Source organism: Moschus berezovskii, chromosome 19 (genome assembly GCF_049115385.1).
Source record: "Moschus berezovskii isolate FMDL1 chromosome 19, NW_MosBer_1.0, whole genome shotgun sequence".
NCBI classification, from domain to species: domain Eukaryota; kingdom Metazoa; phylum Chordata; class Mammalia; order Artiodactyla; family Moschidae; genus Moschus; species Moschus berezovskii.
In genome coordinates this window covers 15,285,627-15,309,724 of record NC_142478.1, presented here as the reverse complement: position 1 = coordinate 15,309,724, position 24,098 = coordinate 15,285,627, and the positions used below count along the sequence as shown (strand labels likewise).

The following is a 24,098-nucleotide window of genomic DNA, read 5'->3' as shown; positions in this document are numbered from 1 at the left end:
CTGATGCTGGGAAAGATAGAGGGTAGAAGGGGGCGACAGAGGATAAGATGGCTGGATGGCATCATTGACTCTATGGATATGAGTTTGAGCAAACTCAGGGTGATAGTGAAGGACAGGGAAGCCTGGCGTGCTGCAGTCATGGGATTGCAGAGCCGGACACAATTGATCGACTGAACCACCACCACAACAGGCCTTCATCAGCAACGCTAGCCTGGTACTGGAGCATCTCCACTGGGCAACTCCTTCTATTTTCTACAGGAATTCATGATTCTTATACCCTAGAATCTTAAGATCTTTAACTGTAGCTTCAAAATTTCTTTGTTCCCAGCACTGCACTTATCAAAGTCCAAGAATAAACATAGGTTTATGATATCTGAGACCTCTGAGGCCTGACTCATTTTGGGATTCACACTTCTTCTGATTTCTGGGTGATAATATGGTACATAAGACATGACTTTATGTTACACTTCACTGGGCCTTCATCATCAAGCACATGGATATTTCTGCAACAAAATGTATGAATTTCACCCTTGGCATAATATGTAAAGGCTATAAATAGCCTCCCATTAGGTTTTGCCACCAAGCAACTTATTCAAAAGATTGTGCATTTCAGAACTGTGGGTAAGGGATTGGGGAGCTCAAGTAGGTGGCATACAATGGCCATTTATCACTGTCCAGATGTCAAAGACACGTTTTCTTGAAAAGTCTCCATATTGCAAAATCCTTTGTTTAGATTGGTTTTCTCCACAATTAGTCCAAATTATCAAGGTTTTTTCTTACAAAGCACATCTTCAAAGAGATATGACACATACCTCATATGAAGCAAAGCATATCATTCAAAGTAGATTGTGCTCACCAGGTTGTCTTCACTAGTTTTAATTTTTCTAATTTTAACTCCATTTCTACAGCATATTTTACAAAAGGCCCCCTTTTAGTGGTCTGTTTTGGCAAAATTTAAATACAGTCATTTTGCTTATCCTCTGCCTAAAGAAAGGCTCTTTCGAGAGCAGAGATGGGCTATCCCTCAGAATGTGGATTTGCATTTTAAAAACCCAAGTTGTGCTGATTCTTCCCCTCAAAATAAGAGTTCACTTTTTTAAAGTGTGAGTTTATCTAATTTGTAATAAAAGTCTGTCAAGCAAATCACAGGAAGCTCTCCATTCCCCCCCTCAACACAACACACACAGTTAAACATATTACTCTTTGAGGTCGAGCTGTAACTTGACTAATAAACCCTTCTTAAAATATAGCCAAGTCAAACGTTAAGCCAGCAATGCAGGGCTTGTATATACATCACAGGATGCTGGCTGTATGGGTCACAGCACTCTGACAGGCAATTCCTAGGCAGTTATTTTGACATTAGAAAGTCACAATCCATCAACTTAACAGCAGGGTGATAATTTGGGGACCGGGGAGATAGCTATTCAAAATGACACTGTGGGAAGTAAACAGTAGTTCAAATAGCCCCTGTTTGAGAATGAAGACATCAACTAAGCAGAATTTCTTTCCACCTCTAGAACCAGGTATTATGTAATATGTTTTTGTGTAAGCATGTTATTTATGGTGTTTGAATAGCCCTGCGAGACTAACAAGCCTGCAGGTACCGGGACTCTCTGGAGATGAGGAGAAATAGATCTGCCATCACAAGACTAAAGAATGACAAAGAGCAGCTTCTTCCCTATGGTTTGTCACGAACCACTTCCAACAACCACAAGCCAGTATCTCAGAAGATGCAACTCGGCTCTTTCCAAAATGAAAAACGCTCAGCTCCACAGCTGTCTGTATCCGTGACACGGGTTCCTTGCATGTGAGGGGGACCCTGGACTTTATTCTTGTGGGAATTCCCAGCCAACCACCCTGCTGTGAGTCCTTCCTGCAAACACATGGCCTTGGTTTCTCCTGGACAAATTGATGGGTGCAGAGGCCACTGTGAGCTTCTGCAGTCCTCTCAGTTTCTGGGAGTTGAAAGTGTCCTGGCTGTTGGTCTGGTGTTGGGATGGTGACGGGGAGTGCGTAGGGAGGGCGGGTTCCAGGACAGGGGTTCTCAAACGTTCTCATTTCATGACAACCCTAAGAGGGCACACAGAAGCCCTAAGGGACTGCCAGGTTGTTGGTAAGAGGAGAGCAAACACATCTTCCCTTCTGCTATGGAAGGGAGCAATGAAAAAGGAAGCACGACGAGGAAACTGGGCACTGATGCTAGGAGGCAAAAGGGAGAGGGAGATGGATCTACGCAGACCCCTCAAGAGAGGCGGTATCTGGGTGACACAACCATCTTAACAAGCTGTGCTGCTGCCATGGAAACTAAAGAGGTCTTTGTGGTGGCCCACACTCCCTGGCGGTCATGACCTTCCCTGTCTGCGATTAGCAGTCTTGCCCTCACCCTCGTCTATCTTCCCGGTTGCCTGCCTAAAATACTGACAACGTTGACAGCAAATTATTTCCAGGTTATACTTCGCTCTTTCAAAGGAATTCACTCTACGAATGAGGCATCAGCTGGTCAAGAAAAAAAGCTCCTGCAGCAAAGAAGAATAGCCTTATTACTGTCTGCATTTTCTCTTAACAAACTTTTGTGGCTATTTAAATTGAGTTTCTCCCTCTTTTCAAACACCAAGCTTCTATGAATACCTTCAACCTATAAGCTGAATGTACCTGAAAATCCACGCATTTCAGAAAAGTAATTTTCAAGCAACCAGTAGTAGAAGCAAAAGCGACAGTCTTTCCATACCTGGAGCTGATATTCTTCCGTGAAGCACAGACTCACTGGGCAGCAGGTCTTTTGAATTGGAGGTGAATGGTGATTGTCTAAAGGTATCTTCTGAAAAGAAAGGGCTGGGGGTGGGGGAGGAGGAGGGAAGTTTAGTAAATCAAAGTTATTTAAGATACCCAGGCTCCCAATATATATGCATACACACAAACTTTTTTTTAAAAAATGGTGTTTACAGAATATAAGATTGTGCTTAAAATGAAGAAAGATAAAATATATTACATCAGACAAGTGCCATCTGCACACTCTGCCTATTGGTTTTACAATTAAGGTGATCATATGAAACAGCATCTTTGAAACACTTAAACCCACAGTCAGGACAGCTGAGCAGTATATTGTACTTCTGCGCTATATGCTCTGTGAGTGTGCTGTGCCCCGGTGAACACCAACCTCCTGGGTCAGGTCAGAAAAGCCCGTTTGAGGGTCTTTCCAGGGCGGAGACAGAGCGGCCCCAGCTCACCCACATTCTGTCCCCTGGTCCCTGGGGGACCAACGGCACGTCCCAGAAGGGCAGATGGCTGGAGTCAGGGCCCACTGCACTGATGGAAACAACTCGCTGGTCCCCACAGAAACTTGAGTCTGCATCCTACAACTCTTTTGGTTTGGAAGGAGTTACAGCCAGCTAATGGGGCTGCCAGGAAGGACCCCAAGGAGCACTTTCATTTTCCAAGAAACTGAGGCTCTGACTTGAGTGATTCTAAACTCCCCTAGTGACTCAGCTAGAACTAGACACCAGACACCCCAGGCAGGGTTTTGCCCTAACACCACAGTCACGGTGAACACAAACACTCTGGCTTCTTTTAATCGGAGGATTTTAAAGCCAATCATATCATCCATCTTCCACGCCTCCAAAACAAACTGCATTGCAATTACGTGTGAGAATACTGGAATATACAACAGAGTCCAGCATGGAGAAAGGAAAGCTCTATTTATTTACAACTGAGAACATTTCACTGCAGGAACTGGGTACGCAGGGGTGGAAGGTTCCTAGAGGAAAACAGTACAGCCCAGAGGTAGGAGGAGCAGGAAGCCACCACCACTCTAAGGCTGGAGAGACAAAAGCAGGAGGCAAGTGGAGCCCAAGGGGACTGGGTCACCTGGCGGAAGCTGGAGGCAAGGTGAGCCTGCCTAGCAGGAAGCTGGAACCACAGCTGGGGGCAGAGAGAGAGAGGGAGAGAGGGAGAGAGAGAGGGAGGGAGGGAAATACCCAGGCTCTTTCTTAAACCCCACCCCTCACCCCACCAAAGGCTCTGATTGGCTGAAAAGTCAGACACACGCAGCCGGCAGGGATCAGGCTTCCGCAAAACCATAGATCAGAGGAAAGAATGCATCTGGGAGCACGCAAGCCTAGGACCCCCATGACTGATGCTGCTTTTCTAAACATGCTCACCGGCCATGGGTAACTTATTAAACATTAACAAGGAAACATCAAAATAAAAATGGAAGACATACCTATCTTTTAAAAGTAAAACACAACAATATAATTTCACAGGACTATTAGGCTAGACTTGTGCAACTTTGTGTGCCATGCTTTTTATTTACATCTTAAACACAAAACAGTTTAAATAGGCTTAAAAAGTGAACTGGCTACAGGCTAGTCAGTGATGGGGAGCAGGAAGACATGCTGCTTTGTGCCAAACATCTCATAACCTGCAAGTGATCCAAAACCCTGAGGAAGTATAGAAGGCAAAGCAGCGTGGGAGCTAAGAGCCTGCACTCGAGAGCAAGCAGTTCTAGGTCCAGATTTCAGGCCCACCACTGATGGCTGTGTGACCTTGCACAAGTCACTTAAGTTTTCTGAGCCTTTGTTTCTCTTCTATAAGGCGGAAAGAGAACAGATCTACACCTACTCACAGGACTAAGCAGACTAGTCCCTGGAATGTGTTTCTCACAGGGCCTGGCAAACAGTAGGTACTCAATAAACATAAGCTGTTTTTATCTGCATCTCTGTCGAGCCTCAAGGGGAGCATAAATTAATTACCCTTCCCTTACGAATCAACAAAAAGTATAAAGTTTCCTTGTATAAAATGCATGAAGAAAAGGTTGCTCTGATAATGAAGGGTCAGTGGACTGCTGGGATGACTGGTTAATCATCAAAGAACTTCTAAGGAGGTGGAGCCCTTGGAGGACTGTTGGTCAGACCCAGAGTGTGGGAGTTCATGATTCCCCCCTCCTTAGCTCTGAAGCCTCTAGAGAAGGTGACAACGACATCCTCGCATCCGGGTGGACAGGTCACTTGGGAACATAGCTTGGGAACAACCACCAGTTAGCCCAAGGGCACAGGGGAAAGATCAGGCAATGATCGGTTACACTGGAATGAGCCTGGCACTTGAGAGTTCAGGAAGTTCATGCAACTGTCTGGTCTGAAATGTGGACACTTCCTTAGGGGACACCAAGAGTCCCAAGAGGAGCCCCTCAGGGTATCTAGGAATATCATCTTTTTTTTTTTTTTTGCCACAGAGAAAGGTATGCAGTGCCTTCTTTCCATCAGTGTCACTGTAACCATTTAGTGAGTGCCTGGGTGTGCCAGGCACTGGAAAGATAACAGCAGCAAAACGGGCTACAGATGCAAACAGCAGAGGGGCTCGAAGACCTGTGTGGGCACTGCGACTAGACTAAGGCTGTGGAAAAGAAGGGTGTGGGGTCGCAGTGGGGCACCTGGCTTGGCTTGGAAGGACAGGAGCAGCTGCAGAAGCCACAGCTGAATGGAGACTAGCGCTGTCAGGGTTCTGGGGGGTGGGGACAGGGCGGGGGACATGTCCCCTGCACAATGAGAGAACAAAGCCAGTCTACCAAGGGGGATGAGGCTAGAGCCGCGGCGGGGTGGGCACACGGCAAGCGGGAATCACAGCTTCGTCAACCTACCAGTGTGTTAAGGAAGGGGGCACGAAATGCGATTTCAGCTGCAGGAAGCTCTGTCCGGCAAGCTGGAGAATACGAGGCAGGTGGCCAGAGCAGCAGCCCGCATGGGACATGGTGACCCTGGTGGCTGACACTGCAAGGTGGCCTCGACACAGGCAGGCTGAAAAACTGTGTAAGCAGCAGGTCAGGTAAAGACCACAGGGACATTTCCAACCAACCCCAAAGGTTTGGGGTGACCAGAGCAGAGGGTACCACACTACATGCTGGGAAGAGCATCTGAGGTTTTGCTAGCTCTGCATCTTCACGTGTTCTCTTCAGATTTCCACCCAGGTGGGGAATGAAGCCCTATTACTACCCAGCTGCTCAGAAGAAATTGAGTCAATTGCTGGGGGAAACAACCTTCCAAATAATTTTCTACCCTGGAGGCCAGCTTTATTCTGTATAGAAAAGATTTCTCCTGAGGGAGCGGAGAATTAGAAGGGAGTCAGGCTGGATAGTAGAAAAGCACAAAAGGACTGGCAATGTGAGGGGCAAAGAACTGACGGAGAAACTTCAGCAAGTCAAGGCAGCTGAAGCCTGGTGTAAGTTCTTATCTAGAAAGAGAAGATACCTCGTTAACAGATCATCAGTCTCAGTCCAGATCCCACTGCAGTGCTCGGCATTCAGATCCATGCACTCTGGGAGTGCTGTGGTTCAGCACTGAGTTTGGAATTAGAAGGATCTGAGTCTGAATTCCATACTGGTCACTTAATGGTTAAGTGACTTTGCTAAGTCAACAATCTTTCTCTAGCCTCAGTTACTTTATTTTTTTTTTTTCCTCTGCCAAGAGGTTTGTGGGATCTTAGTTTTCCTATCAGGGATTGAGCCCTCAGCAGTGAGAGTGCAGAGTCCAAAACGTGGGACCACCAGGGAATTCCCTCACACTCAGTCTCACTATTGGAAGGAGCTTTTAAAATATCGTCTTTATAGGGGAGCTGTAAAGGGTTAAGTAGGAACTTCCCTAGTGGTTCAGATGGTAAAGAGTCTGCCTGCAATGCAGGAGAACTGAGTTCAATCCCTGGGTCAGGAAGATCCCTTGTAGGAAACAATAGCAACCCACTCCAGTATTCTTGCCTGGAGAATTCCATGGTCAGAGGAGCCTGGCGGGCTATAGTCCATGGGGTCACAAAGAATCTGACACGACTGAATGACTAACACTTTTACTTTCTTTTTACTTTCAAAGGGTTAAGTAAGATTTTTCATGTCAAATTTCTTAGTACATGCTCAATAAAATTGAGCTTAGTACATGCTCAATAAAAAATGGCAACTAACACAACATCACTTACTAAGTATTTGGCACTGCTCTAAACTGCTTTGTGTGTCTTAACTTCCCTGCATTCTATGGCATGGGCTGTGAGGTCAACAGCCCAGGGCTGCAAAAAGAAAAGATTTAAAACAAATAATAAAAGAGTCCATAAAAGATTATGGCCTTAAATACATTTTGCTAAGTGGCACAAATATTTCCACCTTTAACATATGAATGTCAACAGGGAACTCAGCTTCGTGTAAAAAATCAGACCCAGCTACTTACAAACCAGTCCTCCCCTTGGGCCACCAGTGAAATCAACATTCCCATTATGATAGCAAAACAAAGCAGAAAGGAAAAGGAAAAGAAGGTGGATACAGTAGGTAAGAGAGCATTAAGGAAAAAAACTGCACGCTTAGAAATGGCCCTATAATTTTAAAGGAGCAACAGAGAAGAAATAAATGTTTTCCTTCTAAGAAAAATAGCAATGATTTTAAGGATTAAGCCTGGGGATAGCAAACAGAAAACAAAGATTAAGCAAGAAAAAAAGACTGTTCTGTAATAAATTTGTCCTCAGACTCTATAAGGATCTACTTATTTCAGGATTGTTTTATAGAATAGAAATCTACTTATTTCTATTAAATGTAAGAGTTTTGGGCAAGTCATCCTGAAGGGATATTCTGCCTTTAATCCACACACAGACAAAATTTTCTTCAATCACAGATGATGTATTTTCAAGTGAAAAAGTGAAAATGTTAGGTGCTTAGTTGTGTCTGACTCTTTGTGACCCCACAGACTGTAGACCGCCAGGCTCCTCTGTCCATGAGATTTCCCACCAAGAGTACTGGAGTGGGTAGCCATTTCCTTCTCCAGGGGATCTTCCCGACCCAGAGATCAAACCCAGGTCTCCTGAATTGCAAGCAGATTCTTTACTGCCTGAGGTACCAGGGAAACCAAGCAACTATTTTCTGGTAAAAGTACTTAATGATCTCTTCAGCTACGTGTCACATAACATAACAGGGCTTCTGGATTTTTTTCCCAAGAGCTGGGTAAATATGTCCAAAAGAACGTTAGTTAATTTTTATTTTGCTTTATTTTAAGGAAATTTTAAGACCAGATGATCTGACTTAGATATTTTAGAGAAGTTATATATTGTAAAAGGAGAGCCAGAAGCCCCCTTCTGGGGTGGAAAAATTCTGAGGGAGTCAAAGTTCTCTCTCTGCAGCCACGAACTGCCTCCCAGGACACACCTGCCCCGGGGCCACCTTGCCAGATGGCCCTGAGCCCCTGCCGGTAACAGGGCTGCCTCAATCTCCACTCAGCCCCAGATCTCAAGTCAGGACACTGAACTACTAGCTTTCTGCATTGATATATCAGGTTATTTTTTTTAAGAACTGGAATTCCATATATGTGTCTACAACCATTGTACTGGTATTTTAAAGATAATCAAATTAATGAATTATTTACTTAATTAGACCTTGAATTACTGAATTACTTAGCCCTTGAGACATATATACCCCAGAGTGACTCGCTACATTTATATTTTGAAATGAGCAGGTGGCACTAGTCAAGTAAACAATCCACTATGCCTCCGGAAGCCTCAAGCAGAGATAGGCTGACAGGCTAAATTCTTCCCAGAATAAATCTTACTCTAGTTCCAGGACTTTCTGACCATGTGAAATATGAATGTTGCACACTGAAATGGACACTAGTAACGTCTATATGGAATCTCCACCCATAGCTCATGAAACCAAAGAAAATGAGAACAAACTGGAAACATTTTCTCAATAAAACTGAGACCCTGCCAACAAATAATAGGCTATAGTCATTGACACAGAACACAAAGCATCATAGTTCCTTTTTCTAAAAGCTTTCAAACATATCAAAAAAAAAAAAAAAAGAATTACTTGAAGATAAGGGGAACTATCTGGATTAGTTGTAACTATCTTCTCAACACTTCCTCAAATACTTTAAGGTCAAAAGAAACTCTCTGAGAAGCTGGACTAGCTTGCATGAAACTATGCTCACAACTACAAAAACACTGCCATACTTTATTTTTACATATGGCACTTTAAAAAATGATCAAATGCCATTATTTCATTTTCAACTTAATTTTCATGAGTAATGCAATTTTCTTTAGGGAGTACTTATTTTTTTCTCAAATGGTACTGTCCTTGGGTATTTGCTAATAATTTATAATAACGGATGCTTGTTATTTCTTGTGCATAGGTTTATGTAACTCTATGTTTTGTAACTTATTTATAAAATGATGGTATTTGAAATATATTAACTGCTTAGTCCTACCGATTTCTGTAAGAGGATTTTGAGCACTCTGTGCAACCTTGGTAAGGTCCTTTTGCTGCAGTATAGTAATCTGTATGTCACTTCAGAAGCTATGTGGTCATCCTAACTGCTCCCTTGGACCTTCATTTCATTTTGGATGAGATTGCGTAGCTGCTTCTTCTGAAATGGGCCCAAATATCAACATTTCAGATAGAAAAGTCATTGCCAGTTTCCCTGTTTTAACTTCTCTGAGGTCAGTTAAAAAGGTAATATAAAATGAAAGAACACAAGGGTTTAATGGCATTCATGTACACGGTCCCTCCCGAGGACCCTTACTCTTAAGTGATTTTATTTATTTACTTATTTGAATAAAAGAACCCTGGGCGGCAGGTCAGGGGACGTGGGTGGAGCAGAGCGCTTAAGATGAGAAACCACCTGTCTCTGACATGAGGACAACCCGAACATCTGAAACAGCATGCTCCCTATTCAAGCTGAAAAGGGACGCAACAGAGAAGCCCTCTTATGACTCCCATGGGCTAGGCCTAGAAAGCCGGTCATTCATCATGTTGGGTGCACGTATTTTCAAAGAAAGAAGGACTGCAGTGAGTAAAACTTGAAGGAATCACATTTATCTACAGATTGAGACTTGGCACTGCAGACTTGGTATCTAAAAGGGCTTGTGGGCAGGTGGAGAGCCAAGGTCACTCCATCATTTGGCTATCCATATAGACCCCCAATTTTCTTTAATTTTTGGAGCCAAAATGTGTTTACTTTTCCTCCTCATTGATATGGCTGTATACTTGGCTGGGGTCAATCAAATTGAACCTTCTTAGCAACTGTAAACCAATCAAACGTGTTGTTAATTTATAAGGTATGAAATGGTATTGCAGAAAATGCCCTTATTTTTTAGAGATACATATCTCAAAGAATGTGAGCATGAATGTCATGCCTGGATGTGATCTAAAATATAAGGAGAAAAAGATTGGTGAAATAAGTGTAACAAATATTTATTCAATCTGAGTGGTGGGGATATGAGGGTTTATTATATTATTTCTTTCATTTTGTTTTAAAATTTTTCATAATAAAAAAAATCAATATCAACAATCAAACAAAAAGTTCAACCCAGACCAACTACCAGACAGAAAAATGTGACAATAAAAAATTGAAAAAAAGAAAAAAACAAATAAAAATTGCCTCCTCATGAACAGAATGCTTGATATCACCAGAAATCAATACATGAAAAGGTCTTAACTATAAGATATAATTTTTAACCTTCCAACTGGTTAAAAAAAATTTTTTTAATGATAAATCAAAGACCTTTAAAATATTCTCTCTCTCATTAGCTTCTAGTAAAATTGTAAATTCAACCTTTTTGAAAATCAATTTGACAGTTCATAGAAAAGCCTGAAAACTGTGCATGTTTCTTGAGTCGATTTATCCTGGCATTGTTTTTATTAGCAACAACGTGGGAAAACAAAACCAAGCCCTTAATACTCAATAATTAAGGAAACATATTAAATAAATTAGGGCACATGTAAATATTAAAAGAATAATATTGGGTTATGTTTACTGATATGAAAAGAAGTTCTAAATGTATTACTAGGTAAAAGAGATTATGAAACAGTACATATGGTAGGATCCAGTTTTGATAGGAAAGTATACATCTATGAATAGATAAAAATTCAGCCAGGATATACACCAACAACCTAGCAGCCAGTGGCTGCCTCTGGGGAGCTGGATTGATTATAAGTGGTTATTATTTCTTCTTTATGACCTCCTACATTCTCTGGAAACAAAAGTTATTTTTTAAAACTTAAAAAATGATTAAGTTTTACAGTTTGGAATTGTTTCTTTTGAAAGAGACTCTTAGTCTTTTAAAGAATATGCCAAGGATGACATAACTGAAGCAGTTGTAAAAGACATGGGCAAGGGAAATTGTTATCTAAAATCTGATTCCATTAATATCAGTTGACTCCAGTTGCAGAGGGCTGAAAGTCATGGAAGAAAAAGATTGTTTAAAATATTGTAGAAGAAAAGTAGGGTATTTTACGAAGAATACATTTTGGTAATGCTTGTAAATTTTCTTCTCTGAAAAGTACTTCTAGTCAGTGTATCCTAGAGGCAGGCTTCTACCCTGTATAACCTAACACCAAGTTTTCAAGGAACAATGCCTGTTGCTGCAACTTGAGCATTCATCCACCGCCGAGCCAGGAAACTTCTCAGGACAAGGAGCACAATGCCAGGCCTTGTCGACGGTGGCGGAGACAGGGAGGCCAGACCCTGGGGAGCCGGAGCCAGGCACAGCCACGGAAGTGGACCTGCATGTCCAGATCCGTGAAATGTCAGCTCGTGGAAGGAGCCGGCTCTCGCGCAGGAAGCCGACTTTGTGCATGAACGAGGACAACGGGCTTCTGCCGAGGTGAGCAGAGCACAGATGAACTCAGTCTTCTCTGCAGTGGCGCAAGAGCCCTTGTCCCATTTCCCTGTAACGCCCATGAAACGTGCATGGGCCCCGGGCTGCCGTGCTGTCCACCAGGGCTTGTCCCCTCCACAGAGGTCAACCCCGGACTGTTGGAGATATTTCTAGTAACAGCTATGGAGAGACCCTTGAGGAAAAACCCCAGATTAGAAGAGCAGGAGTGAAGGTGGTGCCTGGGCCGCACGGCACATGTTCCCTGTGTATGATCTGTTAAAGAAGGATGTCTACGTACAGAGACGTACAGATTTACATCTCGTTGCTGACTGCTCTGGGCTCCACACACAGAACACTGTTGTAAGCCAGCAGAAATAAAGATGAGAGAGACCACGGAAACGGAAGACAAGAAAGGCACAGCACTCTTCAGATCCTGGAAAGGAAGACTGAATCTTGCCTCTCCATAGTGACACTACCTTAGCAGTCCTGGAAGCACAGTGTCTCAGCTATAGCGGCTTGATGGCGAGGTCACAGATGGGAGGAAGAATGGCAGAGCGTGATACCTACAGGACAACGGCGTTTAGGAACAGAGAAAAGGACTGAGGAAGGTTTGGCGCAGTAAGAAGGGAAAAAACCCTAAAGGGCAGCAAGGCACAAAGTAGTTTGCAGCTCTGTGTATTAAAAACAAAGAACCCACTGTTTAAGGATGAGTTTTAACTTCTTTGAAAAATGAAAACTCAAAGAAAAGTTGAAAAGGATGGACTGCCAATGGAAAACACTGCAGTCAACATTTATGTCAGGGCAGCTACAGACAGCGGTGCAGGCCGCGTGCTGAACATAGGCACCTTCTCTGTGGGTGAAAGTGAAAGCTGCTCAGTCATGTCCCACTCTTTGTGAGCCCATGGGCTATAGAGTCCACGGGAATTCTCCAGGCCACAATACTGGAGTGCGTAGCCTTTCCCTTCTCCAGGGGATCTTCCCAACCCAGGGATCCAACCAGATCACCCACACTGGAGGTGAATTCTTTACCAGATGAGCCATAAGGGAAGCCCCAGCTGGGGGTGGATCAGTATTCAACATCACAGACATCATAGATTTACATATTTATTAAGACAGTATTCCAGTAGATGGCAGTGTCTTGACGAAGGGTGTTTTAAAAAATTTGCAATGGTCCAACAGCCTTGACTTGACCAAAAAAGCACGAAAAGTCTTAACTAGAGGGACTCCATGAAATTAGTAGCAATTTTCATTTTTTAGAAACAAAGTTCTATGCCTTTAAAGTCAGAAAATATAAAGCGTAAAGCAACTATAGGCAGAGCTACTCAAATATCTATTTCATTTGCTCTGTTTCCTGTTTATTTTCTTAATTGCTTCCATGTAATCCAGTGTTCTTTATTTGTAATCTTTTACTTTTTAAGGTAATGGAACATTGTTTTCTTATGCCTCTCAAAAAATGAAAACGGGAAATTGCACAAATTGAAGCAGTACATCGCACTCTAATAAATTTGTGCAATTTCTATTACTGACTCATAAATATTTAAGGACAGGCATCCAAACCACCACCCAGGCAAATTCTATATTGGACACTTTCAAGTACATATGTCTTTTAGTAAACACTGTAAGTGCCTTTCTCTAAATCACAGAAAAACAGCCCGCATTTCAAATTCTGAAAATTGGGCAAATATTGGTTGGCACAGCATGATCTGACTCTGCCTTTCTGATTTTCCCACTTCTGCTTTTCACCTAGTAATAGAGAAAAAAAAAAACTATTCAGGTAAATACTTCCTGGCTCTTGGAGTAGAGCAAGCCAGGTGTGAGAAGGTTTTCTCATAGGCCTGCAATCTGATATCCCCATGGACACTGAATTATTAATGGGGAAGAGAGAACAAATAGCCAAGAGAAGGTTCTTGGCAGCCATTGTTTGAAGTTCATGGTGTTACACAACATCAAGCACGTCCAATTCACCTGCCAGGAAGGTTCCATTTTCCTACTTCGATCTTATCCAGCATCTGGCTGGGTGACGGTCCATGTCAGAAGATGTAGATCTTCTTTTTATTCCATTAAACTTTGGGATCTGGCTATGATATCATGCCTCATATATTTTCATCTACAAATGATCATATTAGCTGGTTATCTGCTCCCGGCAGAACCGAGGGTTGTGCCGGGAAAGGAAATCGAAAAATCAAGATTGTATTAGTCTCTTAAGCCTCCAGTCTTTCTGTTCTCCTGGGTCCGGGTGGACCCATCTCATTTGTCAGGCAGAATGGCATTAAGAATGCCACGTGCTATCTCAAAGGGGACGCAGAGACTTCTTTACACTTAGATTGAATTTTCTCCACTCTAAGGTTAAACAGGCAGAAGAACTGCTGTTTTAGCATTTACAGTGAAGCTCCAACTGAAGGACTGATTCTATGGAGGTGCCCCCAGGAGGGCACAGACAATGGTGGAAAAAGGGTAAGGTCAAGGCATGGGTGAGCAGGACCACATGATCCAAAATCCCAGCTGCTAAGCAGACTGATTTTGCTGCCTGGCCACATGGGGTACCCTGGTGGACTGTCTTCTCCTTTGCTTTCGGGAAGATGATCCTAATTTAAGCAGCTGAGTCTGTTATTAGGATGATTTTTTAAAATGGCATTTTCAAGCTAGTTCTTTAAATGATGTCTAGGATTTGTTTCAAAATAATCTAGGGAGGAAGAACAAAATGAAGGGATGGAGGAGACAACATTCGTGAACTAACATGAACTGTTTAAACTCTATCCTGGGTACATTCTCTGCTTTTGCCTATATTTGAAATTTTCCATTGTAAGAGGTTTTGAAAAATGAGACTGAGAGTCAGTGATCCAGAAACCTGCCAGTTACTGGTTTCAACCCTTGTCTTTACCTAAAACCTCTTTTATGAGAGAGCTTACGAGGAATATTGTCTAACATCAGTTTCTCTTTCCATGTCTGCCGTCTTGTAATCACGATATCGACAAGCAGCATTGCCAATGGACAGCGGTGATGAGGGGGGATTGGATGAGGAGAGGGGTGCAGTCATCAGCCTTTATGGGATGGGCTTCCTGTAGCCTGGGTGAATGAGCACACTCCGGAATGCCAAGCTATGGAGTGTCTTGCCCTGGGCTGCCACGCTTTCCCTCTGCTCTTGTGGCTGCAATTACAGTGAAGATTAATAATGATAATCACCGGTGGGGGAAGCTGCGGGTTGATAAAGGACAGGGAGAGAACCTTAAGAGAATCCGTTTCTTTCTTCAGCACTGCACATCTCTTTTCTCCTCTGGTTCCCCCGCATCTCCAGACCTCAAGAGCAGACCCCAGCGTGTAGAGGGGCTCAGGCAACCACTGGCATTTGGAAGCGCCTGATCCCAATACTGCACTGAGGCCAGCATCCAGGGCTGCCCTTTATAAGTAAAGCATCTCAAATGTGTCCAGGAACCCTTAAACGTGGACAACTCCGAACTCTGACTTCAATCATTGGCCATCCTTCTGGATGGTCAGCTTCTTCTAGGAAATCAAACATGGGAAATCAAGTAACTAACCAAATGTTCCACTTAGTACTTAAAAAAATCAGGAGATATGGAAATTTGGAGGCTTGATGCAAATCATTTTGGAAAGTATCACAAATCACACCTTAAAACATAACCTCCATTAGTTGATCTTGTGCAAACTTCTTATAAAAAACATAGCTCTTTCTAAAACAAGAATCAAAAAAGAAGAGATAGAACTAGCATTTTTTTCTTATTTCTGCTATCAGTAACTCAGGTTACAGAGGATTTCTTGGCACAAGGCAGCTTGATTCTAGTCCACCTTAAGTAATGAGGTGAGAAGGGAAAAAAAAAAAAGATCTCTTTGAGGAGAGGCTAATTGGGCAAGTTGCCCACTCAAAGGAAAAATAAAAACACACCAAGGATTTTGTCAAAGAACAATAAACTTAGCAACCTGTAACACTGATTTCTGAACACTACATCATGGGGTGGGGTGGCGGCCCCATAGGAAGCATCTCTTCCTTTGCTTTGGGCAAAAGATCTGATTTGGATTTCTTCTTACTCACAAACTCCCAGCAACAGGAGAATTTAAGGATTGCTTCATATTTGCCAAATGGCTTAAAAAAATGTCTTTTCTATCCTATAATTATGCTCCAGCTCCAGCCAAGGGAATTGAGGCTATGAGGCATATTTCACTTGTCTGGGGCTAGTTCAAACCTCCTCTTACCTCTTCCCAGGGAACATCTGAAAAGCATGCCATAACAAGGTCTCTCAGCATACCTTTCTTTTACGTAAGTATCATCATGTAGTCTTAAAGAGCCAGCAGGAAACCTCCAAGGAGACGCTGCTGGGGTCCTGCCCAGATCACCTTTAATGCACCGGTGCACCCACCCCCACGGTGCTGGGAGTGTTGGCTGCTCACAGTAAGAACCACCCTCATGGTTGGAGTGGTGGGCCACACATTTCTTGCCGAATTGTAGATAATAAGGGGGTACCAGGAGAAGGCAATGGCACCCCACTCCAGTACTCTTGCCTGGAAAATCCCATGGACGGAGGAGCCTGGTGGACTGTAGTCCATGGGGTCGCTAAGAGTCAGACATGACTGAGCGACTTCACTTTCACTTTTCACTTTCATGCATTGGAGAAGGAAATGGCAACCCACTCCAGTGTTCGTGCCTGGAGAATCCCAGGGACGGCGGAACCTGGTGGGCTGATGTCTATGGGGTTGCACAGAGTCGGACACGACCGAAGCAACTTAGCAGCAGCAGCTGCAAGGGGGTACCAAGAACTGGCTCCTTTACCTTGAGGCAGGATTTACTCTGTGGTGCAATCCATGTCTCAGAATTCTCCATGGAAAGGAACTGGAGCTAGAATCCAGCTGACACCCCGTTCTCGCTCAGCTCCCCTTCTCTCTCCCAAACCACTGCACCCCGGCAGGTCGCCCTGAGAGCACACCCATATGAGAATCCTGTCTCAGGCTCTGTGTTTAGGGAACCTGACCTGTGACACTCCAGGAAGCCTATGGAAGCAAATTAAAATTAACACCTATTATCTTTAAACTGCTGTCTTTCGACATCCACCAATCTGGCCAATTTCATGTGTTTAGACAAACGAACATAGCACAGATACTAAAAAAATAGCCTTTAAGATTACATTTTATGCTTTCGAATTGAAGTGCTGGAGAAGACTCTTGAGAGTCCCTTGGACTGCAAGGAGATCAAACCAGTCAATCCTAAGGGAAATCAACCCTGAATATTCATTGGAAGGACTGATGCTGAAGCTCCCATACTTTGTCCACTTGATGTTAACAGCAGACGCATTGGAAAAGACCCTGATGATGGGAAAGACTGAAGGTAAAAGGAGAAGACAGTGGCAGAGGATGAGAAGGTTGGATAGCACCACTAATTCAATGGACATGAACTTGGGCTAACTCCAGGAGATGGTGAAGGGACAGGGAGGCCTGGGATGCTGCAGACCATGGGGTCACAAAGAGTCGGACACGCTTAGGGACTGAACAACAATATCACATGGTGAAAGCAGACTGGAATGTCCAGCAGTTCGCACCTCTTATTTGGGCATCCAGCTGAACAGACAAAATCACTTCTCTACCCCCAAGACCGATCTCCCAACACAATGCACAGACCAGATCAGGTCGCAAGACCTGTTTCCCATCTGTACACTCACACATGGATCAAGGCCAAGACCAGGCCTGGGTTCTGCTAGAGGCAGATTCTGTCCCTAACACTATATAAACCCTACGTAAAGCAAGCTGGCTCTGTGTTAATAACTGTTTAATATGTGCCAGTCCCACATTTCAATTCACAGGATTAAAAGGAAGAAACAGCTCAGGTGAAGGTTCAAAGGGGCACTGTTCCTGTGTACTCTGAGCATCCCGCATGATGCTCTGAGCTTGATTCCTGTCATATCTTCTGCACCAAGAATTAAAACCACAAAACCCATCAACAGTTCCCACAAGGAAGAATCTAAGTTTTCTCAGGAAAGTAAAGTTCCTTGACTTAAAGCCTTCCAAGGGGGAGAAACATCCTTCCCTGGTGGCCCAGTGATTAGGACCCCGTGCTGCCAATGCAGGGGCACAGGTTCCATCCCTGTTTGGAGAACTAAGATCCCACATGCTGCACAGCATGTCCAATAGATAAATAAAATAAATATTTTAAAAAGCCTTCCAAGGGGGAGACTGTCTCTCCCCAGAGCTCCTTTTCCAGTGATGGGGTCTGCGCTTGTTGGCACTTGCCTGCCAGCTGAGATCTGGGTGGTTATAAGGCTTGGAATGGGTGGCAGATGGGCAGACAGCCCCCTGGCTAACCTCTTAAAACTCCTCTGGCAAATAGGGAAGCTTCCTTACCTACAGTTGTTAGTGATGTCAGTTTTCCTGCAAGTTTTGAAAGCACTGTCTTTCTTCTACATTTCTGCCCTCCTAACAATGCCATGAGTTAAAAAGTTGGGATGTCCCTGGCGACAAATGATCAGCTCACAGCGCAAAGCTCCTGAGGAACACAGCTGAACTCGGCCTACCAACCAAGTGAGGCTTGCCCGGAGACACAGACCCAGCTCCAAGTCGCAGTCCGGCCACCCGCTCCAACCCTCAAGTCAGGGAACTTCAGCCCAAGAGGATAACAAATAGCCACTTCACAATATCATTGTAAGGAATAAAAAAACAAACAAAAAACATAGCATAAGGAAAACTCGCAGCACAGTGACACCCTCTGATGTTTAATAACTATGAATGGTCTTTCCCCCCTTGGGGTCCTTTGCTTTATCTACTGTTTCCACCAACCAAAGTTCAAACCCAAAATGGGGGAAAGGGGGTGACTTCTGAACCCAGTGAAAGAAAAAAGTTTGAGGAACGCTGTTTCAACTGTGATGCGGGCCTGATGACTCCCACAGGGGTATGCTGAGGGGCCCCCGCAGCGGCCTACCTGGTGGTCGTCCGGATGGCATTTTCTTTCTGAGTGTGCTCTTTGCTCACCTTCTCTGTAAAGGGAGAGGGTGAAACAGACATCGCTTAGGTCGTTCTGACTCAATCTGCGCTTAAGGCTGAAGCAGAAACGCCATCCACACCTCTTTCTCTCTTGCGGTTTTCTTTTGGTCTCTCTTTCAAGCATTCAAACCCTTCCTGTCTCACTGGTAAAGACACGCAACAGAAGCGTGTCAACAGCATCTACCAAAATAGTTAATTCAAAACCAATCAAAGGGAAAGAGTTACTAACAAAGTACAAGTGTGTCTGATTTTCATCAGGCTTCAGTAAGTACATGAACATACCCCACACACACACACACACACACAGATGTGCACAAAGAGAGTTATTTCAACTATATTTTCCCCCAACTGAAAAATGTCTGCTGTTCTCTGATTCAGCATGAAAACTGCAGTTGTTGCAACTGTTCCGCTTCTGACTTTGATGACAACCTTTAAGCATTCCGTATTGTCAGGCCCCTTTGTGAGGCAGGCTATAAAAACAGTCGTAAGACCTCTGGGTGTGAGAGTCATTGAGCGCTTATTCTGATAAATGTCACAGGGGACAAAAAAATATCATTAGACGAGGGGAGGTTAACTCTCCCTTACTCCGTCTTGAGGTCTGTATCTACCAGCTGTCAGAAATTATTTAATTAGCTTTCAAGAGCACAAAAGTTGACCTCTGGTCTTCCCTAACCAGTTCAAATGTGAGGCTTCTGACTGTCACAGCTCTCAATGGCTTCTTTTAAGTCTCCAGAGGAAACCCGGCCACCTTGACAAGGGTTTCAGATTTCAACGGCAGGGCAAGCGAAAAACCCCTAATCTCATGGATTCCGGGAGAAAGTGTAAACAAAGATTAATGCCATCTTTCCTGTGCTTTTAAATGCTGGTCTGAGGCTGCTGTGTGCGTGTTTGCACGAATGATTCCTTTCTGTCCACTCAACAGTAACAGTAAGGGTGAGTTTGGATTCACAGGCAGAGTTCTTTGAGAGAGCAGGAAATCGGGGCTAAATGACTTGCTTGAGGTCACCGGGGCGGTCAGTGACAGCGCCAGGGTGAGAACTCTCAGACACAAAGTTTCAGGCTGATAGTAGACCGTGATAATGTACTGCTGGAGAGAGAGACTTTTTGAAAAGAGCCACACTGGCCTCACTTCTGCAAATCTGAACTGCCAAATCACTCACAAAATTACATTGTTTTTAGAGATGCATTAAGCCTGTTTTGCTTTTTTTTTTTTAAAGAAAAGCTTCTTGCATGTTTGGAACATCTTTGGAACTTGCAAAGAACGATATGGCCTATTCAGTTTACTGACTTCACTATTTCCACCTCTCTCTGCTCTGCACAAGCACACTTCTTGTTTGAGAACCCAGAGCCACCATTTTCAGCACCAACCAGTAACTTCACAGCTATGGGTGGTGTCACAAGGCCAACGAGAAAATGAGCTATCAGAATGGCATGCAGATCCTAGCTTCTTTCCTTTCTCTGGGGTTTTTCTTAGTGGAGAAAAGTTAGAACTTAAATAATGTGGCATTTAAATAATGGGTGTTTTAAATCTGCAAGCTCATAGCAAAACAGAGTTCATGAAACATCAGTGACAAACACTACTGACGCCTGAATTTCAGAATGTAGGCCAATGCTTGACCAAAGATAAAGTATCTGTATTTCTATATAAGTCTGAATCTTACATGAGTCTCCATTCATCTCAATCACATTTAAACAGTAATAGTACATTAAATTTGATAACAACGAAGAGGATGCTGCTTGAAAGAGGTAATAAAGGGAACAACTTAGGTTCTAGGACTCTTACCTATTCTATCAAGACATTTAGCTGAGCTAGCAACTGACTTCTTGACTTTGAATTCTAAGTAGTCGAAGTAGAAAAGGTTGGTTTACAGAAAATGTTCTACCAGATTACAAATAGCTAGGGAAAGAGTCCTTACAGTTTCATCTTTTACTTGTCCCTTTCGTTGACTTTTTTTGCAGGGGCAAGATATAGTAAAATCTCATTAATTCCAACCACACTACTTTGGAATTCACAGTAATTCAGCCACTGTTAGAGTAAACTGAAGTTAATCTTTTGCACATTAGGGGGGGAAAAAAGGCTGTTAATCAGACCAACTGCCTAAACAAAACTAGAGGTGAGATATTTCATCCATGCAACAGGGGTCTTTTGCATGGAACTGAACAGAGTTCTAATTTCAAATGAATCTTAACTATTAAAGAAAGTTTAGTAGGAGTTTGACTTGGCAACATTTGATGGACTGTTCATTTGAATGGTGGAATCCATGTTAAAGTAACAAAATGGATTTCTGTCTAAAAAAGCCTATAAGCAGGTGTTTTTTTTTTTTTTTACTTTGTTAGAGTGGCTTTCCCTCAAATCAGTCCCAACTGTTGACTTTATTTTTCCTGCAAGAAAACGTACCTGACAGTTGAAAAAGCAGCTCGGAAGCCATCTTCACAGAGATGTCCTGACTGAATAGGTTTCTCTCCGGGGGTACTCTGCCTTCTGGCAGCTTCTGCAAGGGTTCCGTTTTCTCTCGCCCGATTAAAGTGCTGTAGCCAACATTGCGGCTGGGTGATATTGAGACCTGCGAGTCCTGGATGTCAACCTCCATAGGTTCCTCTTTAATCTTCACCATCTGAGTGTCCTTGTAGCTTTCCGCTGCAAACAGGTGAATGAAGAACAAAAATGCTAGAGTTTCTTAATTCTGAACCAAACCCAGTCTTTCAACACAGAGAGAACCACAAGGGAGTGGTTAAGAAGAAAGCACTGTGGCACATTGGAACACAGTTTGAAAACCTTCCAGTTTAACCTTATGACCGACCTAGCAATCCTTACTCCTGGGCATAGGCCCTGCTGCTGCTGCTGCTAAGTCACTTCAGTCGTTTCCGACTCTGTGTGACACCACAGACGGAAGCCCACCAGGCTCCCCCGTCCCTGGGATTCTCCAGGCAAGAACACTGGAGTGGATTGCCATTTCCTTCTCCAATGTGTGAAAGTGAAAAGTGAAAGTGAAGTCGCTCAGTCGTGTCCGACCCATAGCATAGGCCCTGAGAAAACCATAATTCAAAAAGACATATGTACCCCAATGTTTGCTGAAGCATTATTTTCAATAGCCAGGACATGGAAGCAACCTAGATGTCCATCAGCAGATGAACGGACAAAGAAGAGGTGTATACAATGGAATATTACTCAGCCATAAAAAATGAGTGAAATCGGGTCATTTGTAGTGCTGTGGAGTGAACCTAGAACTCTGTCAAACAGAGTGAAGCAAATCAGAAAGAGAAAAACAAGTATCACATAATAATGTATATATATGGAATCTGGAAAAATGTTACTGATGAACCTCTCTGTAGGGAAGGAATGGAGATGCAGACGTAGAAATCAGACATGCGGACACAGAGGTGGGGAAGAGGAGGGTGGGGTGAGCTGGGACAGCAGCACTGACATACATACACTGTTATGTGTGAGACAGCCAGCCAGTGGGAAGCTGCTGCGCAGCACGGGGAGCTCAGCTCGGCGCTCCGTGATGACCTACAGTGGTAGGGTAGGAGGGGTGGGAGGGAGGCACTCACAAGGGAGGGGACTTACGTATACAGATAGCTGATTCACTCTGTTGTACAGCAGAAATGAACAGAATATTGTAAAGCAATTATACTCCAATTCTTTTAAAAACAGAAAACTAGTTTGAGTCATCTGACTTCCAGAAAAGGTAGGAAATGGAAGCTCGGAGAGGTCACGTGACTTGCTCAAGGCCACACAAACGGCAGTAGAAGCAGGGTGAATGCCTCCAGATCTAGAACCAGGTTTCCTGACCGCAGTCTCGTGATCACATTCACACGCTATTTCTTCTCTGCCATGCTGCTTCTAGAACTTACGGAGAACACAGCAAATATCTGCCCCTGGTTTTTATTTATAACATACTCAGCTTCAGTGAAGCAAGTAAGAGCGAGCATATTCATACTAAGATTTTCTCCCCCTCTTTCAAAAGCTCTGATCAATATTTTTTTTCTTTCTTTTCCAGGGCACCTAAATTAATAAAGAATAAATAGGGTTGATGCAACCGAGACATTTACACCTTGCTGGGAGCTAGTAATCCTCAAGACCACCTAGGAAGTTAATTGCAGCCCAAGGATTAACACTTAGAAAAACAGCAATCCTACAAGTTATAATAACAGTTCAACCTGCTGACTGCTCTAGCTTTAGGTGTGGCTATTGAACATTTGGTCTCTAGCTTGAAACATACATTTACTTTGGAAGGCGAGAGTGTCTTTATGGACATGTGTTCCTTAGAGTTAATGAGAGAACACCCTGGAAACAAGGTGGGACAATTGGCCCAGCCATTGATTTGGATCACTTTAAAAAAAGGCCACACTTTCAAATCAGTAAACATTTGTTAGCTATTACTGTACACCGTACACTCAAACATTCTGGAAAATGTAAAAAAACAAAACAAAAAGGACTAGATAGATAGATGGCAGACTGGATTACCTAGGCAGGTCCCGAATCCAATAATAAGTGTCCACATTATACACAGATGAGAATAAGACAGAGACACAGTGGAAAAGGCCATGTGAGGACAGACGCTGTGCTGTAGACCAAACGCTGGTATTCCCACCCTACATTAACACGTCGAAACCTAATCACCAATGTGACGGTGTTTGGAAGTAGCGCCTTTGGGAGGTGATTAGGTCATGAGGAGCCATCCCCCATGTGCTGGGTTAGTGCCCTTATAAAGAAAACCCCGGAGAGCTCCCTTGCCCCTTCTTCCACGTGAGAACACACTGCAAAGATGCCTGACAGTGAACCAGGAAGAAGGCTCTCACTTGACCGTGCTGGCACCTTGATCCTCGACTCCCAGATGCCAGATCTGTGAGAAATACATTGCTGTTGTTTACAAGCTACCCAGTCCATGATGTTCTGGTACAGAAGCCCAAACAGACTGGGACAAATAGAGACTGGAGTTTTGCAGTCACAAGCTAAGGACTGCCTGGAGCCAACAGAAATTTGGAAGGAGTGCAGAAAGATTCTCCCCTAGAACCTTCAGATTTCATACTTCTGGCCCCCATTTCTGTTGGTTTCAGCTACCAAGTTGGTGGTAATTTGTGATGGATGGATGGATAGATAGTTAAATACATACTGGGTTGGCCAAAAAGTTCATTGGGTTTTTCCTTAAGGTCCTAAGGGAAAACTGGAATGAAATTTTTGGCCAGCCCAGTGGATGGATGAATAGACAGATAGACATATCAGTAAGAGGCAATAGTAAGCCAGTGCAGATCTGTGGGACAGTTAGGAAATATGACAGGGAAATCTCACTGCTCTAAGTGGGGTAGTCAGAGAAAGCTAGGCTCTCTTTGCCAAGTATGAGGCAGGTGAAAGTCAAGTATATGCAGACTATTGATTTGCAATAAAGATGATAGAGGAGTATTTAAAAAAAATATTAATAGGGTGCTACCCATAAGATTTCATGTAAGAAGTATGCTAATTGTGCTTTTTTTCTTCCTGACGTATTACACATTTTTCTCAGAGA

At 43.5% G+C, this 24,098-nt stretch overlaps 1 protein-coding gene across 5 annotated transcripts in view; it reads right to left on the bottom strand.

The window, feature by feature from the left end:
* The window catches only part of ZNF827 (zinc finger protein 827), a 193,529-nt gene that overhangs the window by 70,917 nt on the left and 98,514 nt on the right, over positions 1-24,098 (bottom strand). For all 5 annotated transcript variants that reach the window (XM_055405489.2, XM_055405491.2, XM_088827996.1 and 2 more), the window contains exons 6-8: positions 20,990-21,229; positions 18,530-18,584; positions 2,729-2,832 (exon numbers count right to left, since the gene is read on the bottom strand). In XM_055405489.2, coding sequence (XP_055261464.2) covers positions 2,729-2,832; positions 18,530-18,584; positions 20,990-21,229 — 399 coding nt within the window. The remainder of the gene's footprint in view (positions 1-2,728; positions 2,833-18,529; positions 18,585-20,989; positions 21,230-24,098) is intronic.